At 38.0% G+C, this 18,896-nt stretch overlaps 1 protein-coding gene across 2 annotated transcripts in view; it reads left to right on the top strand.

Moving 5' to 3' along the window:
* Window positions 1–18,896, top strand: part of Ptprq (protein tyrosine phosphatase receptor type Q) — a 207,828-nt gene that overhangs the window by 152,508 nt on the left and 36,424 nt on the right. For both annotated transcript variants that reach the window (XM_021174928.2, XM_085843440.1), the window contains 6 exons: window positions 300–366; window positions 3,559–3,717; window positions 4,450–4,672; window positions 7,531–7,604; window positions 15,108–15,207; window positions 17,723–17,851. In XM_021174928.2, coding sequence (XP_021030587.1) covers window positions 300–366; window positions 3,559–3,717; window positions 4,450–4,672; window positions 7,531–7,604; window positions 15,108–15,207; window positions 17,723–17,851 — 752 coding nt within the window. The remainder of the gene's footprint in view (window positions 1–299; window positions 367–3,558; window positions 3,718–4,449; window positions 4,673–7,530; window positions 7,605–15,107; window positions 15,208–17,722; window positions 17,852–18,896) is intronic.

Here is an 18,896-nt window from a genome sequence, read left to right as displayed (position 1 = left end):
GTCCCTCCTGTGCATTCAAATGACAGCAGAGTCTTCCTGGTCTTGATGATGGGGACTTTTGGGTCCATTAGCATTTAGTCTCAGGACTACGTGCCAGAATATCAGTTATAAGAAATTCTTGATTATTAATGTTCTTCTTATCTCAATGGTATTAAATTGGTTTGGAAGAATATAATTAATAGGCAGCATATAGTTGTTTGTAAAAGGGGGATCATTTTAAAAGTTGTTTATAACTATGCTCACTCACACATTTGTAGGAAGGAAGCTCAGAGTCATGATACAAGCTGTCTTTGTTGCAGGTTTATGCTATCAACAGTGCTGGCGCCGGCCCAAGAGTGCAGATGCGAATAACCATGGATATTAAAGGTATAAATGAGCTGCCTTCCATTAAATTGTTGTTCCCTTAACCAGATGGTGATTGTAATCTGAATCATGTGCAGGAGGCTAACCTTTAATGGTGTTTATGCATGTGATATGCATACATTAAGGAATAATATGTGCATATTAAAAGTACAGTTTAAACATCTCAATGATTACTTGAATTATTGTTGAAGAAGATAACTGACCTAAGGGTTGTCACCTAAACTTATTTTTTATTGGAAAGAGAGAGTTTTTTTTTATTATTGAATATTTTATTTATTTACACTTCAAATGTTATCCCCTTTCCAAGTTTCTCTTCTGGAACTCCCCATCTCACCCCCTTCCCCTGCTTCTATGAGGGTATTCCCCCTGCCACCTACCCACTCCTGACTTCCTGCACTGACATTCCCCTACACTGGGGCATCAAGCCTTCACAGGACCAAGGGCCTCTCCTCCCATTGATGACCAACAAGTCCATCCTCTGCTACATATGCAGCTGGAGCTATAGGTCCCTCCATGTGTGCTCATTGGTTGGTGGTTTAGTCCCTGGGAGCTCTGGGGAGTCTGGTTGGATGATATTGTTGTTCTTCCTTTGGGGTTGCAAATGCCTCCTTCAACTCCTTCAGTCCTTTCTCTAACTCCTTCATTGAGAATCCCATGCTCAGCCCAATGGTTGGCTGCGAGCATCTGCCTCTGTATTTGTCAGACTCTGGCAGAGCCTCACAGGAAACAGCTATTTCAGGCTCCTTTCAGCATGTACTTCTTGGCATCCACAATAGTGTCTGGGTTTGGTGACTGTATATGGGATGAATCCCCAGGTGGGGCAGTCTCTGGGTGGCCTTTCCTTCCATCTCGGCTCCACTCTTTGTCTCCATATTTCTTCCCATTCGTATTTTCTTTCTCCTTCTAAGATGGATTGAAATGTCCATACTTTGGTCTTCCTTCTTGAGCTCCATATGGTCTATGAGTTGTATTTTGGGTATTCCGAGCTTTTTGCCTAATATCCACTTATCAGTGAGTACATACTATGTGTTCTCTTTTGTGACTGGGTTATCTCACTCAGGATGATATTTTCTAGATCCTTCCATTTGCCTGAGAGTTTCATGAGGTCATTGTTTTTTAATAGCTGAGTAGTACTCCATTGTGTAAATGGACCACATTTTCTGTATCCACTCCTCTGTTGAGGGACATCTGAGTTCTTTCCAGCTCCTAGCTATTATAAATAAGGCTGCTATGAACATAGTGGAGCATGTGTCCTTGTTATGTGTTGATCCATCTTTTGAATATATTCCCAGGAGTGGTATAGCTGGGTCCTCCTTTCTTAGGAGGGGACAATGGAGACCAGTGACAAGGAACCTGAGCCTTTCAGGCTCTTTGGTTAACTCTTGAGACTGAGTCCTAGCTTTGTCCTTTTAACTTTGGAAAACCTGCTCAATATGCATATGTCTAGAAAATGTAGGCACTGTTATCTCCCACCTCACAGATTATTAATTATAAGGACTAAAAGTGAACATCTTTGAAAACTCCTTTATACAGTACCTGAGAATTGTTACTCGAGTCAAAAGGCTTCAAACTCTGATATTCACCTTTTTTTCCTGTTGCCCTGTGTCTCCTCGATTGAAAGGAAACAGTGTTGCAAAGTTTGTGGCAGTGCCGAAGGATTCTTTTTATTCTAAGATTGAAGTTTGGATAAGTAGTTTTCAAACGAAAAATACGTATGTGTATGTATGCACACATGCAAACAGCTCTAAGAAAAAACGAAACCAGCAGAAGCCCTAAAAATATTGGCTAGGGGATGTTTTGTATTTGTTTATGGTAAAATGTGAAATAAATGGCATCTTAGAAATGATTCCAAAAATACCTACTAATGTTAAAAATATATATCTGATGGAATGGAGGGATGGATTGGTGGATAAATTCTTTGCCTCACAAGTGTGATGACTGGAGGTCAAACTCCCAGATCCCATGTAAAACTCAAACAGGTATAGAGGTTGCCTATAATCCAGCACTCTGGGGGCAGGGGCAGAGGATCTCCAGAACAAGTTGACTAACTAGATTCTCTAGATTTTTTATGTTTGGAGTGAAATAAAGTGAAGAATAGTCAAGGAAGACATGCAACATCAAGTTCAGGCTGCTGATGAATGCACACATGAGTACATACACACCTGCACATGTGTGTATCTGCATACATCTATTATCACACATACACCACCTCCATGCCCACATAAAATGCACACTCCTTAAATTCTTTGGGATCTCTTCTATGAAAATTAACAGGCAAGCAAACACAGTTAACTGAGGTTAATTGCTACAGAAAAATGCTGAAAACAATAAGGAACATAAATTCTCATGTTTGGACAGGTAGCTGAAGAAATATTATGCAGCTCTATCACATATCATAGTCATTAAGAAGCATGGGTTAGCACTGTACCTCTGACCAAGGAAGACTCACACAAGAAACCAATAAGTGGGATAATTCTAATGCATGGTGTATCAATATTAGGAGACTCAGCAGTAAGAAGTCTGCTATATATGGATCTATGAAACTCTACCTTATGATGTAAACATTAACAAAAATATGGGAGACTCTTACCCAGGTGGTTGACATGGATGGACAGTGAGGATGTTGCTGCTATGAATAGGATAGTAGTTAACCAAATGGTTCATAAAATAACACAAGAAAAAAAATGATAGTAGGCTGGAGAAATGGCTAAGCCGTTAAAAGTACTTGCTTGTTCTTCAGGGGTCCTGAGTTCAATTCCCAGAACCCACATGGTGGCTTACAACCATCTGTAATGGGATCTGATTCCTTCTTTTGGTGGCCTGAAGACAGAGCCCTAATATACATAAAAGATATTAATAAATAAATTGTAGAAAAATGTTAGTGAGATGTAAATAATTTTTGAAAATTATTTGCAAGAGCCTTAATAAATCGAGTATTTCTAACACATGAAGAAGAGTCACATGTGTAAAAGATGCACCTGGGCTTCAATTTCTCTGGCGAGTCTTAAATACATAATTATACCTTCCTGAAATAATAATTATGACATAATTATCTTATATCTGCTGTACCCAAACACAACCATTTGGTTTGATATTTGCATGTGCCATCATTTTATCTGTTACCCACATGAAATATGACTCTGAACTTTAATTTTTCTGCTCAGAAAAAAAATACTCATATTTTACTGTTCATAGCTCCAGCAAGACCAAAAACCAAGCCAATTCCTATTCATGATGCCACAGGAAAACTGCTTGTGACGTCAACAACAATTACAATCAGAATGCCAATCTGCTACTACAATGATGACCACGGGCCAATCAGAAATGTGCAAGTCCTTGTGGCAGAAGCAGGAGGTATCTCAGGTTTCACTCTGCATTGGTAGATTATGAAATGTGAATTTCTGAATGCTAAGAAAGTTTTACTCAAAATTAGCATGTAAAGTTAACTCATGATTTTAAGACAATTTAAGATTACTCAAAGAATATTAATATTATCAGTAATTATAGTAATAAGTGATGTCAAAATTATTATATTCAAGTGAAGAAAGGCCTATCAAGATATGTGATCTGTGTATTGTAGATACTGTTTGAATTGGTTTGATTTGGGGAAGAGAGTCTTGATAGCTTCTTTACACATATGAACTTTAATGACATCTGGCTGAAGGATGCTTCTTGTCTATCTTAGTGGTTCTCAACCTTCCTAATTCTGTGACCTTTTAATACAGTTCCTCCTGTTGTGGTGAGTCTTCCCCCAATTATAGAATTATTTTATTGCCACTTCCTTCATAAAAGTGAGTTTGCTACTATTATGAATTATAATGTAAACATCTGAAATATAGGGTATCTGCTATGTGACCCCTGCAAATGAGTCACAACCAAAAAGTTAAGAACTGCTGGTCGACCTACTATATCAGCCCCCACAACACAAATACCTGTGTCCAGTTTCATATGCTGAATTCTCCTTGTCGTTCGTAGCATGACTCTTGATGTGTCTAGAGTTCCTTGATGGAATGAATCCCTAAGTGCTGCATTGATGTGAAGATACCTCAGGTGTGATTTGTGACAGGTGTTCATTTCTCCTACTAGCTCAGCAAGACGGAAATGTGACAAAGTGGTATGATGCATATTTTAACAAAGCAAGGCCATACTTTACAAACGAAGGATTCCCTAATCCCCCGTGTATAGAGGGAAAGACTAAGTTCAGCGGTAATGAAGAAATCTATGTGATAGGTGCTGATAATGCCTGCATGATCCCTGGAAATGAGGAGAAAATTTGCAATGGACCTCTGAAACCCAAAAAGCAGTATTTGTAAGTATGTTTTATGTCAACCATGTAGTACAGTACAAGTTTGTTAGTATATACCACCTATCCATCCATATACCCTTGCATCTTTCTGGTGAGCAAATGATATGTCCTATGGATAGAGGGTCTGGTTGTTTAAATATTGGAAATGAAGAGATAGACAGGGGGCTGGTGAGATGGCTCAGCAGATAAGAGCACTGACTGCTCTTCCGAAGGTCCTGAGTTCAAATCCCAGCAACCACATGGTGGCTCACAATGAGATCTGATGCCCTCTTCTGGTGTGTCTGAAGTCAACTACAGTTACTTACATTAAATAAATAAATAAATAAATAAATAAATAAATAAATAAATTTTTAAAAGGCAAGATAAAGAAAGCACCATTCATTGTCACAAACATACAGCCTTGAAAGAAAGTGTGAGTTGATGTGATAAGTTGTTTAAAGGCAACATGAAAGGTATGGCACTGGAAAAGTTCAAAGGTGGAACTTCGTTATTTCTATAATGAACATTGTGGCTGACATGTTGGAAGTCAGTATTTTGCTTTTTCTTTTTTACTATAGATGAGGATATACAGGCTTTCAGAAACAGTCTCATCATCTATCAGTTAATTGAGATTTCCTTTTAAGATGCTAATAGCAGTAACTCTGTCTTTATTCCATCAAACATCTGAATGAGTGCTTTATTAAATTTTATTGAACTCATTGTTTTTGTTTTCTATTTAATTGTTGGAATAATGCCATAAAATAAGGCTAGAATTTAGAAGAAAATGAATTTAACCTTGATTCTTCAAAATCTTATAATTACTAATTTTTAAAACCGCAGGTGTTCACCTTTCAGCAGGCTAGTTAACAATATTATTAAATTCCTTATGAATGTTGTAGGCTGAGGTATAATTAGACCATTTAGAGAAATTGGGCAATTGAAAAATAATATTCTATCATTTATTTTCAAGGTAATGAGTTTAAATTTTGATTATTATTTTATCTAAACATATTTTTATGATGATAACAGTTTATATATATTCTTATTCATTGTTTCTTTTGCATATTTGTTTTCTTTCTTTCTTTTTTTTCAAAACAGGGTTTCTCTGTGTAGTCCTCGCTGTCCTGGAACTCACTCCACAGACCAGGCTGGCCTCAAACTCAGAAATCTGCCTGCCTCTGCATCCCAAGACCTGGGATTAAAGGCATGTGCCACCACTGTTCGGCACATATTTGTTTTCTAAATGTATTCTTTTCACAAAATACGTTATTGTAAGAGTTTGATAATGTCAGACCATAAATCATACACTGAAATCTATTTGTTGTACACATGTAAATGGCTTTTGCAGTTTAGTTTCAGTTAGGTAATTTCAGTTGTCTTCCAGGACTGTCTTCTGCACTTTTTCCATTCTAAACTTGTAAAAATGACTACATACAACTTGCTACGTAATGAAAATAAGAAGCAATGTTCTTAACTTGTGTATATGTGAAGAAGACAATTTTATATAATCTTTGTCATTTGATTCTGTAGTATTTCTAAAACTAAGCTACAGAAGCGACTATGCTTTAAATTAAGTACAGTATCCACAAATTGCTAATACTAAATGACTTTATCTAAATAAATCTCTGAGTTAAATTATATGCTTAATGTTTTCCAAATATTGTTGGTTCATGATTTTGGTTAAAAGGGAGCAAGATATTATTCACTAGATATAGATGGTTGATTTTTCCTCATGCTACCATAGTCCTAAATTCTTGTTTTGTAAATTTATTTTCCTAGAATAAATTATTACTTTTTCATAACTACTTGATAAATTATTTGGAAAAAGATAATGGGCCATGAAAATTGTTTTTCTTTTATAATTATAGGCCAATTACTTTGAGAAATATTGACACAGATGTTCTCAATAAAATTCTTTCAAAAAGAGTTCAAGAACACATCAAAAAATTATTCTCCTTGATCAATTAGGCTTCATCTCAGAGATATAGGGATAGTTAAACATATGTAAAACAATAAATGTAGCTTATCACACAAAAAGACTCAAGAACAGAAACCACATTATCTCTTCCTTGGTTACAGAAAAAAAGGGGGGAGAGCTTTGATAAAATCAAGCATCCACTCATGATAAAACCCCGGTGAAAGTAGGCATACAAGAGCCATACTTCAACATAATAAAAGCAATATACAAGGAGCATGCAGCCAATATCATCAAAAATAAAATAAAACCCCCACACATTTCCACTAATTTTGGCAACATGGCAGGTTGTCCACTCTCTCCATAGCTATTCAACCTAATATTCTAATATTTGAAGTCTTAGCTAGAGTAATAGAAAGGGACAGGTATGGGGGAAGGATTCTAGAAGGAGGTGACCTGAACAGGGCAGTGAATAGGATTAAAAAAAAAAAAAAAAGACAAGTGAATGAGATAACAGGGACACAAATAAGAAAGGAAAAAAAATCAAAGTATCTTAATTTTTATATAATATGATTATGCCCTTTAACATGTCATAAGAAAACTCTTATAGCTGATAAACAACTTCAAAAACATCATCAGGCTTGATGCCCCAGTGTAGGGGAATGCCAGGGAGGTGAGGTGGGAGTGCGTGGGTGGGTGGGGAGGACCCTCATAGAGGCAAGGGAAGGGGGATGGGATGGGGGGTTGCAGAGGGGAAACCGGAAAAGAGGATAACATTGGAAATGTAAATAAATAAAATATCCAATAAAAAGTTGTGTGTGAAAAAAAATCATCAAACTCTCAGGGTACTAAAATCAGCACCCAAAATATCAGTAGCTTTTCTAAGCACAAGCAGCTACAAAACAATGCTGCTCACTGTTGCCTACAAAATATCTTAGAATGAATCTTTATTTATTTATTTTTATAGGTTTAAATTTAGAGCCACAAACGTCATGGGACAATTTACTGACTCCGAGTACTCTGACCCTATTAAAACTTTAGGTAAGATTTCATAGTGTAATTTATCTCTAATTTCTATTTTTCCTATGTATGTGTGTGCAGCATCTGTGCATTTGTATATGCATGTTTACCTGTGTGAGGTGCATAGTTATACAGGTAGGGTGCACTTGTGTCCAGGTGCATATGGAGGGTGGAACGTCTCCATTACTGTCTACTCCGTTTATTGTGCTAGGGTCACCTGCTGAGTGTAGAGCCGGCAGGCTTTGCCTATTGAAGCTATCCAGTTTCCTCCACAGGTCTTGCATTGGGATTACAGGCTATCATCATTCAGGCTAAGCTTTTTACATGGACTCTGGCGATCCAAAATTTGGTTCTTGTGCATGCAAGTCAGACACTAACCAGCAAACTGTCTCTCCAGCCTTCACCTATGATCTCAGTGTGTTTCTTTGATAGTAACAGTTATTAAATGTTCAGTAAATACATTAAATCATGGATTGATAGTCTTTAGTATGAGTCTTTTTTAAAGTTAACCAACTTTTTTAAGGAAAATGATGTCTTCAATATTCTTTGAAAAGATTATTTCTTCTAGTGTTCACATCTGGCCATAAACCTGGTTAAAGTGTTGGTTCCTTGATGATATTCTAAGTAAAAAGGTATTTGGTGCTTTAAATATATAGTCTCATATGTTATAATATAATTAACATAGATAATGTATATAATAAATACAATACAAGGTCTTCATAACAGAGAAATCATCTGATAATTTTCACTAAAAAATTTCTCAAAACTACTTTTTTCTCTCTCCTTTCCTTTCCTTTCCTTTCCTTTCCTTTCCTTTCCTTTCCTTTCCTTTCCTTTCCTTTCCTTTCCTTTCCTTTCCTTTCCTTTCCTTTCCTTTCCTTTCCTTTCCTTTCCTTTCCTTCCCTTCCCTTCCCTTCCCTTCCCTTCCCTTCCCTTCCCTTCCCTTCCCTCCCCTCCCCTCCCCTCCCCTCCCCTCCCCTCCCCTCCCCTCCCCTCCCCTCCCCTCCCCTCCCCTCCCCTCCCCTCCCCTCCCCTCCCCTCCCCTCCCCTCCCCTCCCCTCCCCTCCCCTCCCCTCCCCTCCCCTCCCCTCCCCTCCCCTCCCCTCCCCTCCCCTCCCCTCCCCTCCCCTCCCCTCCCCTCCCCTTCTTTTCTTTTCTTTTCTTTTCTTTTCTTTTCTTTTCTTCTACTCTCTTCAACTTTTCAATCACATCCTCATAATGTCAGTTGACACAATGTCATTCATGCCAGGAATGGGAGACATTAGGTTGAGTGATAATTTTTACTCCAAATTACAAATGAGGGAACCCAGACCCACACTGTTTAAATCATTGTTTAGCTAGGATGCCAACATTTTAGCCCACAATTCTATAACTACTGTGCTACAAAAGAAGGTTTAAGACCTGGATTTGAATCTTATCACTGTGATAGGAATAATAATTTAATTTCTATAAGTATGTATTCCTTTTAGAAACTTAAAAATATATTATTTTAAAGCTTTTTTTGAAACCTTAAATAAAATGATGTGTGTAAAGATTCAAACTTTTAATGCTTATATTGTTCAAAGTTTAATGACTTTTAAAGTTTTAGATTTATTTATTTTATGGGTAGGAGTGGTGTGTGTGTGTATCATATGCATCTTTGGTGACCACAGAGGTCAGGATATCAGACTCCATGGAACTGGAGTTACAGTTGGTTGTGACCATTATGGGAGTACTCAAACCAATCTTGGGTTCTCTGCAATAAAAAGTGCTCTTCGCCACTGAATCATGTCTCTAGCCCCAAATAGCTTCTTTTGATGGGTTATAATCAAAGACTTTAGAGGTATTTTTATTTTATTGATTTCCTACAGTTTCACTCAACTTATTACAGATTTTAAAAAAATATATATTTGTAGCAGGGATTCAAAACTTCTAAGCTACCTAACAAAACACTAAGGTGGGTACATCTCTGGAATATTACTTGAACATGTATGAAGTTAATGTAGGGCACTGATCTTGGTGATCCATCAGTACGTCATGAGCTACAGCATAGTTCATTGAGAACTGTAGGGACAGGGCAGTGGATTTTCCCACCACTTTCAGAGGGTCTCATCAGGCTGTGGAGGTGTTAGCTGGCTGAAGAACCAATCTCTCTCATGTCTACATAGGGAAAAAAATACATACTTAAGAATAGAGTCAAGAGGTGTATTACATACAGGTTTGTTTGAATAACAAATCTCTTAGGTTAAAGCATTGACTATAAAACCATTGTCTTGGCTAATTGTAATAGATAAATGTAATAATGAGGCAGGCTGATTTGACCTGTGGTTTTGTAATTGTGAAATATTTCCTCATGTAACTGCTGATAGCAAAATATATGTTCTGTGGTCAGCAAGATGATCAGAATTTGTCAGCAATTCCTGCCATTAAGTAGTGCTTGTTCTGGTATATTTCCTAATGAAAGATAAAAGACAGACAGAACTCAAGTACCTTCAGGAGATAATATTTTATAGAGAAGAGCAGGGAGGAGAAATGGTTGCTGTCTGGGTGTCATGTACCTAGCCTGTTACTAAACAGATGGGTTTGTGTAGATTATCAATTGAAGACCAGGCTCAGTCATTTGAGTGAGAGGGAAAGTTACGACATCAGAGTGACAAGATGAGAACTGCCCTAAGGAGGGAGATAGTCAGAAACCAGGAGCCACATAGTCTGAGGACATGGCTACTCACATTTTTCCAGAGCGAGCATCATCTGGAACAGAGTCTCTAGGTACTTTTCAACAAGGGCTTTCTTTTTATTCCCTCTACTTACAACCAAGGGAGGGAGCTGTAAGCACCACTTTCAGAAACCCATACTGATTTTTTTGTCTACTGGAGACATGACAGCTACCACCAAATTCTCCAGACACTAATGGCTACAAGCCCTGTAGATGGAGGAGGCCTGTGGTGTGTGAATGGTGTGGAATGAAAGAAGAAGGTCAGGCTGCCATAAAGGCCACAGAAGAAGGGGACAGCGGGACATAGGCTGAACAAAGCAAACAGAGAACCAACGGGCTGCTAATAACTAAAGAGGCTTCCATGGTCCTATTAACTAATTTCTCAAAGTGCAGTGTGATATTCCTATATCAGTGATGTAAAGACAGCCTTTGGGGACTCTCTCTTAGACTAACCATTTAGGGGCTCCCTCCTGATATGCAGTGGTTTTATAATTGGTGTTTGCCCCATAATGTTTAAGTAGCTATTAAAATAGGGACAGATGAAAGAGAAGATATTAGTAGAGGCCATGGAATAAAAAAAAAAAAGTACTCTTGGCAAAAGAGCATGGCAAAGATGATAAAGTAGAGGACTCAAAAAGGAAATAATATTGATTGTTTCAGTAACGAGAAGAGGCCCACAGATGGAACACATTACTGCGCAACTTGGGGCAAGCAAGGAAACATGTACTCGCAATAATACCTTTGTGTAACCAGATGATGACAAAGGGAGTCTGAGTCATTTTCTGTCTCAGTGGTGCCATGTGTCAGGACAGATGGCATCATCGCAGCACACTAGTGGAATCCAACACTGTTGACAAGCCTGCCGAAGACATATGTGTGAATGCAATCCTGGGCTTCAATGGAATGGGGGCATAATCCCATCCAGGTTATCCAATCATGGTGCTTTGGCAGGTCATGCTGGTAGCAGTTGGACCCTTCATGGGTTAGCGTATAGGATTTAAAGGAGCAAGATAAAGTTCATCTTGTACCAACTAACTAGAAGTGGTTATAATTTAGTGAAAAGCGGACATTGAGGAGGATCTCTTATGGCCTGTACTGGTAAATGGGAAACAATGTATGTCACTTTAATTAAGTTATTTGATTTTTGTTTTTACTTTAGATTGAACACTAGCACCCACCCCCCCATTCTCATGGGGTGCATGAGCTCTGTGGCCTTTCAAGTCTTCCTAAGGCACACGAGTTTGTGGACACTGCTTGTAGACTGTATTTTGTGGGGGAGGTTTAATTGCAGAAGGTTTCTGTAACTTGAAAACCAGACGTCCCTGTCTGTACCTTTCAGGGGCCTTGTTAAAGCAGTGTAAGATGAGATGCCAAACTGCACAGCAAAGGCAGTCTCTGATGGTTTTATTTTGTCATAACACTTCTCATTTAATTACTATGGAAAGAATGTCCCCATTGTAATTAGGCTGAGAAAGAGAAAGGGGAAGTGATGGATGTAGGTGTGTGTGTGTGTGTGTGTGTGTGTGTGTGTGTGTGTATGTATGTGTGTGTGTGTGTGTGTGTGTGTGTGTGTGTGTATGTGTCAAAGAGAGAGGAGGGAGGTACCAGGGACAGGGAGAGGAACAGGGACAGGGAGGGGGAGGGGGAGGGGAGAGGGATGGGGAAGGGAGAGGGAAGGCGAGGGAGAGAGAATATGTGTTACTATGACATCTGCAGCACTTACCACATCTTCCAAGGTAGTGGAGAAGTAAAGGGGACGTTTATCTAGTTAGTAAGATAGTATTAATACGAGGTGAACCTCACAAACTGTACCATCAGACTGAAATATTTCAGATGCTTTTAGTGTGTGCTGAATTTAGATAACCTCAAGATAGCTGTGAAAATGCCCAGTGTATTTAATTTCTTAAAATCCTATTTCTACAGTGACAGTGCTAAAACATACTTCATAAATCAACTGGGAGATTAGTTCAGATTAGGGAACGGGTGTACGAATATGAAATGATTACTAACAAAGACACCTGTCACTGCCACACAAATTCAAAACTGGGAGGTAGCTTTAGAAATGAAGCCCTGTGTCCACTCCATAGCTTGCATTCCTACAGGTAATACTAACCCATCAGTGAGAAACCTAGTACAGTGAGTTTTACGCAGTGAAGACATGGCAGGATCGGCTTTCAGATCCAGGCAGCATGACTCTGGGCAGTGTCCTGTTAACCACTGTCCTACACTATTGGAAAACATCACTATGTTCTGAAGCTGACTCCAATTTCAATGTGGTCAGATGCCTCTGCTTCTGCTCTGTGGGCCACCTTCTCTTCTGAACATTTAAAGTTATTTCTAGCTTTTCTCTCTTCTTACCATCTTGTCTTGAGTTTTAAGGTTACCATTTCATTAATAAGCATGTTGTGGAGGTATGTTTTGACACTGGCTTTAATTATTTTAACAATGAATAAATCCTCCCCCCTCCCGCCCTTTCTCATAGTCTAGTAAGCACTGTTTATCTCCTTTGAAAACTTTGTCAGCCTGACTGGAGGAAAATGTTCTTGTAGATCATTTCAAGACATGCTTATTTTTAAATGAAATGGCTGACCATTAGGACAGTACCTATTTTGAGCTTTATAATAATGCCACTGTATGTACATTAAAATTAATGTTGGCAAAATAAGTCTGAGTGTGATAGCTTACTGTCCCAGCCTGGATGCTTGAATGTGATTCACAACTCATACTCAAAGGAAAGGGCCAAATTCCAGAAGTTGTTCTACTTCCACTAGCTTGCCTTCACATACTCGTGTCTACACACACACACACACACACACACACACACACACACACACATATATATATATATATATATATATATATATATATATATATATATATACACACATATTCACATACACATACACACATATCAAGGCACTTTAAAAATAATAATGTAATAAAGTTAACTTTCAGTTAACTCCTCATACTGTTTTTTAATATCCCAAAAGACTAGTAGTTTAATAAGAAACAAAGGACATATATTAGCTCTAGGAGCTTAGACAGAATGAGGGAACCTGAAAGAAGAGACAAACTTTGCAAGATGAGATTAATATCTCTCATTTGACTCAAAGTTCTCATTTAAAAATGTGGAATCCTGTTTTGAATTTAAGTGATAATAATTCCAGTCAGAAGGTAATAGTTGAGAAAAATGAGTGCTTTTTTATTATACTCTTCTAAATTACAGTGCTGGAATATACCAGACAAACAAGATACTGTAATTAGCAGACAGTAAGTCTAGTGAAGAAGTGGCCTGTGAGTATCATGAGGGAAGTCATGTAAAAGAATGCCACTTTGTATGACAGAGTTTGGAGAAATGACCTCACTCATGAACAGAAGTGATTCAGAAAGCATACCCGACTATCATGGTACACTGTGTCCCCTCCTGAGGGCACTTTTGCAATACGTGCACTCACAGGATTACATGCTGTTTATTAATATATTATATGTCATTTCCTCACTTGGGTCAGTGCTTTGAAATGGTAATCTAGTCTGAAATTTCATTTTGTGGTCTAGGAAAACTGAGTTCTAAGGCTGTGTCTCACTATCATCTGATCAACAAGATTCTGCTTCTGGCTTCCTTTGGCAAGAATATTACATGTATCATCTTAAAATTATAAACCAAAGCACTGATATTTTAGGAAATAAGAAGGTGTACTTAATATTCAATGGGATACTTGGTCTTCTAGCATCCTTTAAATGGAGCTGGGTATACTAAAGACTGTGAAACTCTGATGACTATTTAAAACTCAGTATTCACTCAGCTAGACCATGCAGATCAATAGCCGCAGAAACCTGATAACATTTTATAATCACCAATCTAGCAGAAAAAGATAAAGCTTTAATCTTTGCCTATATTTCAGACATAGAACTGAAACTATTTATAGTCACATGAGTTAAAATTTTCTCCAAATAATGTCTATGAGTGTGAACTTTTCTATATGAGTTAAAGAGACAAATGCATTTATTTTACAATTCATTCAGAGATGGTTGAGCAATCCCCTGCAAGATATGAGATGATCATAGGCCATAGAAAAGGTTTAGTGGCTTAAAAAGTGCCTTGCTACACTGTAGAGGAGAAGAACTAAGTGCCTAGCACTCATATAAGGCTGTCATTCCATTCCAATAATACTTGGAACTTAGTTTGTTCTTTAAACATTTTGTTCTTTTCTCACATTGAAATTCTTGCATCTATAAGAGATTGTGGTTTCACTTAGTAAAGATCAACTGTATATACATATACATAGTATATATTTATGCATAATATATTAAGGCTAGTACCAGTGGGCAGTAAACTAGCAAAGAGAGATTCAAAATGTGACTCTAAGGTTTCTGTTTGCCCAGCACAACTAGAGTAATGGAGTTTTCCTCAACTGAGAGTAGGATTCAGTAGAAAAGAGAAAATATCACATTTTGGACATACACATTTTAAATTATACCCATAATTCCAAATAAAAAATATCTGGTAGGTAATACACAGAGAAGACTGAAGTTTACTAGTAAAAATAAAATAAGTCATTATCATATAAATGAAAATGTAAAGGATGAGGCTGAATGAGCTCACAGGGATATAAAGTTTATATAGGGAAAAATTAAGGACTGAACACCCAAATTAAAAGGAAGAAGAAAGGAAGGAGGAAGAGGAAGAGGAGGAAGAACAGGAGAAGGAGGCAAATTTAATTTGCTATGCTGGCTCTCTTAGGTGATATGCCAAGACATAGTGTATGTGGTTTGAGATTCAAGATGGAACTCCAGGGCCCTGTTAGTGATCATGTTTCACTCATTCTCAGGTGAAGGACTTTCAGAAAGAACCGTGGAGATCATACTGTCAGTCACTTTGTGTATCCTCTCAATCATCCTCCTTGGAACAGCTATTTTTGCATTTGCAAGGTAAGAGATGTCCCAGAATGCTCTGGGTGCTTTACATCTCTCATAGACCAATCAAGAAACAGCAACACAGCAGTTACACCAGTGGGAAATGCTTACGTTTTGTTTTTCTTCAATTTGTAGAATACTCCAACCTATCTAGAATACATACTGTGATGTTTCACAGTATACATACATTCGGAATTGAACTAATCTAGCCTTAAAGAAGTAAATCCTGATATTTTGATAGGAAAAGTTTTGATATAAATGCTGAGGAGAACAGGAATAAAGGAGAACTTAAAGGGATCAGAGCCAAGGATGCATCCAAGTAGCCAGTCTCATTAGATTAGAAACAGGAGACAGTAAGGGAGCTAAGAGCCAAGGAAATCTCCCAACGTTGTCATGGAATGGCTATTACAGGCACATACAACCTCTCACTGTCAAGAGAGGCATGACAGAGAGAAATCAACTGTTTGCAGAAGTCACCCATCCTTATTGGAGGGTAGGAGGTTACATTTGCTTGTAGATACATCTCATGTATACAGAATGGTTTGGGAAGACTGGGATTTTGTGGAAATTTTGGCTAAGGAGATGGGCAGAGAGGCAATAAGAACTCCTTAGGTATGTTGCTGGGGGTCCCACATGTAATATTAGAGTGTCAGTACCAGTCAGATATGTGGATGCACACCTTTAAACTGAGCACTTGGGAGGGAGAAGCAGGTGGATCTCCATGAGTTCAAGGCCTACCTGATCTACATAGTGAATTCTAGGTCAGCCAGGGTTATAACATGTCTACCTACCTACCTACCTGTCTAGTAGGTAGGTAGATAGATAGATAGATAGATAGATAGATAGATAGATAGATAGATAGATAGATTTAAACAAAACACTACCAGAGCCCCGAAAGACAGCAACTCCCTGATGTCACTCTACTATAGTGCTCCTATGGACAAAGCCTAGCATTCCAGTGGTTGACAAAGAAGAAATGAAATTAAGGACCATTCAGTTACCACAGAGGACAAATTTAGAGACAACAAAGTAAACCTACTCAGAGTCACTATAAATATATATTTTTTCTACTAGTTTTCTAAATAGTTCTAAGGCGGTCCCTATAGTTTAGACATCATGCTCCATCCTTTTTATCTTGAGTCCCTTAGGTCAGCCTTTGAGTGTATGATCTGAAAGTGTCTCTTAGAAGACATCTTCCCTGTGTCCCATACTGTTTTCAGATTCTGCCAGAAGATAGTAGGAGAAAGTCACTATTCTAGACAATTAAAAATAACTTACATTTTAGTAAGCGTTTTGGCAAATAATCAGAATGACCTCAGCGCAAAGCGGTGGCCTCTGCCAACAGGAAAATGCAGAAAGAGTATTGTATGATATATGGGCCTTAGCAATCAGAAGTGCGCATGCTCAGTGTTCAAATCATTGTTTGCTCTAAGTGCACATTTGACTTCTGGCATTTGTTTTCTGGGGAGCCCTGTAGGGAATGGAAGGGCTCTCCTTGTTCAGCACTGCCTCCCAGTCAGTATCTTTATCACGTCAAAGGGAATCTGTTCTCGGGTGAATATCAAGCCTCATGATTTCTGACACCCTGCTTTGAATCAGTCTGTCTACATGTGCTCTCTCCTCATCTGGCTGCAGAGGACCTAAGTCAAAGTGGGCTTGCCCTCTGAATGCTAATAACTGTAATCCCTTAAGAGGCTTCACCAAGGAGTCAAGGACTGCCTCCTGAGTTAAGCTTCAATACTTTTCTGTGTTTTATATGCATTTTGGACATACTCAACTGTGTAGTATTTTGGAGGAAGGCGTAACATTTTATGTTCTCAAAATCATCCTAGACATCGATGTTTATCATAGATAGCACATGTAAAGTATTAATGATTGATGCAGATCCAAAATAGTGCCTTGCTATATGTTATACTACACCTTGGAGAAGTGAGTAGATAGGGGCCTTAAATAAAAAAAAACTCATTGGGGCCAGGTGTAGTAGCTCATTCCTTTAATCCCATCATTCTGGAAGCAGAGACAAGAGAGTTTCTATGAGTTCAAAGTCAGCCAGGTTTAAATAGAAAGTTCCAGACCAGCCAGAACTATAAAAGGAGCTGTCTAAAAATAATAATAAAAAAAAAATGTTAGGTTTTTCAGGGTTGAATTAACCAATTTTGAACCGAAACTTGACTTTTCTGATCATAAAATAGAGATAGTATTTTACATCTCCTATTTCCATAAAAATTAAATGAGATAATTTAAAAACCAATTTCCATATTTGTTACACGTAAAGTTTTCCATTATAAGAAACAATGACGCATTGATTTCGAACACCGATATTCATTTTCCTCAGCTATTTCCATTTCCTTTTTCCTTTTTGTGATTAAATGAGGAAGCAGCTAAAGAGAGTAGGGGCAGGTCACATCCAATAAAAGAAATATTTGTCTGAATGGCTTTACTTTAAGAAACAAAAGAAAAGATGCCAACCCTGTCTACCACGCGCTTTCAAGGTAGTGCCTGCACTCACTGTGCGGCTCTCTGGTTTCAGAATCAGACAGAAGCAGAAGGAAGGTGGCACGTACTCTCCTCGGGACGCAGAGATTATTGACACTAAATTCAAGCTGGATCAGCTCATCACGGTGGCAGACTTGGAGCTGAAGGACGAGAGATTAACGCGGTGAGCACACTCCTCTGGGCCAGCAGAGGTTCAGAGGGCCTGGAGCCATGACCCTCTTCTGACCCCATGCTTGTTGGAAGTGTTTGCGGGGCTCCAGTTTACACAGGTCACAGAGATCTTCTTTCAAAGGCTAACCTCCATCTTCTACACACTTCTCGCTGTTCACACAGACTCCCTTAATCTTCCTAGCATTTTGGGTTCGGTATGAACCGAGCTTGGACTATGATACTCAAAGGAGACTTCTTTATTTTCCTGAGATGAATTAGTTTTACTCATTAAACCTTCAACGTTTTGTCTCATAATTCTCATAGAATACTTTCTCCAACTTGTTTTTTTTTTTTCTAAAAGTGTTCACAAATAGTTATAGGAAGTCTAATTTGATTATACGTCTACAAGTTTGCTTTTGTTTTTATCATTTGTGAGAGTTTTGTTCACAGTTTCTTCTTTCAGCATAAAATTACATAAATGTCAAAACTGTATAGGGGATTTACATTTCTAAACCTGTTCAGACTTTAGAGACTATGCAAAATAAAAGCATATTACCTTTAGAGAGAGAAATATCAATGTGTGTGCTGAATGAGTGGCACCATTAAACCAAAGTACCTAACGTTTTAAGTGCTTTTTAAACAATAAGTCTACACGTTTTTAAAAAACATCTACACTGTTCACGGTACTAGCATATTGTAAAAACTTGTTTAATATAATTCCCCAAATTCTTAATAAAAGCTGTCATGTTGTTGTTGCAAGGTTCTGCCAAAACCCTGTTGACATTTTTAAAGTTGTAATTAATTTTTACAAGATGACATTAAAATCTTGAACATCAAAAATAATTTGTGGTTACTACCTATCAAAGTTGGCCTTTATCTAATAGATCTGCGTTGTAAGCCTTATTGTTCACCTGTCTAGAAGATGTGCTGCCTAGGGAGGGTCTCCAAAACCCTAGGGGAATGAAAATTATTCAATATTAAGTGTAAGGACATTTGCTTTGTGAGATAACTTCTTAACTTTTAGATATTGACTGTTGTTTATATTCTAATGCAATCTC

Source organism: Mus caroli, unplaced genomic scaffold (assembly GCF_978045245.1).
Source record: "Mus caroli unplaced genomic scaffold, Mus_caroli_1 scaffold_9, whole genome shotgun sequence".
NCBI lineage: Eukaryota > Metazoa > Chordata > Mammalia > Rodentia > Muridae > Mus > Mus caroli.
The sequence above is the reverse complement of the archived record's forward strand: the minus strand, read 5'-3'. Positions and strand labels throughout refer to the sequence as shown.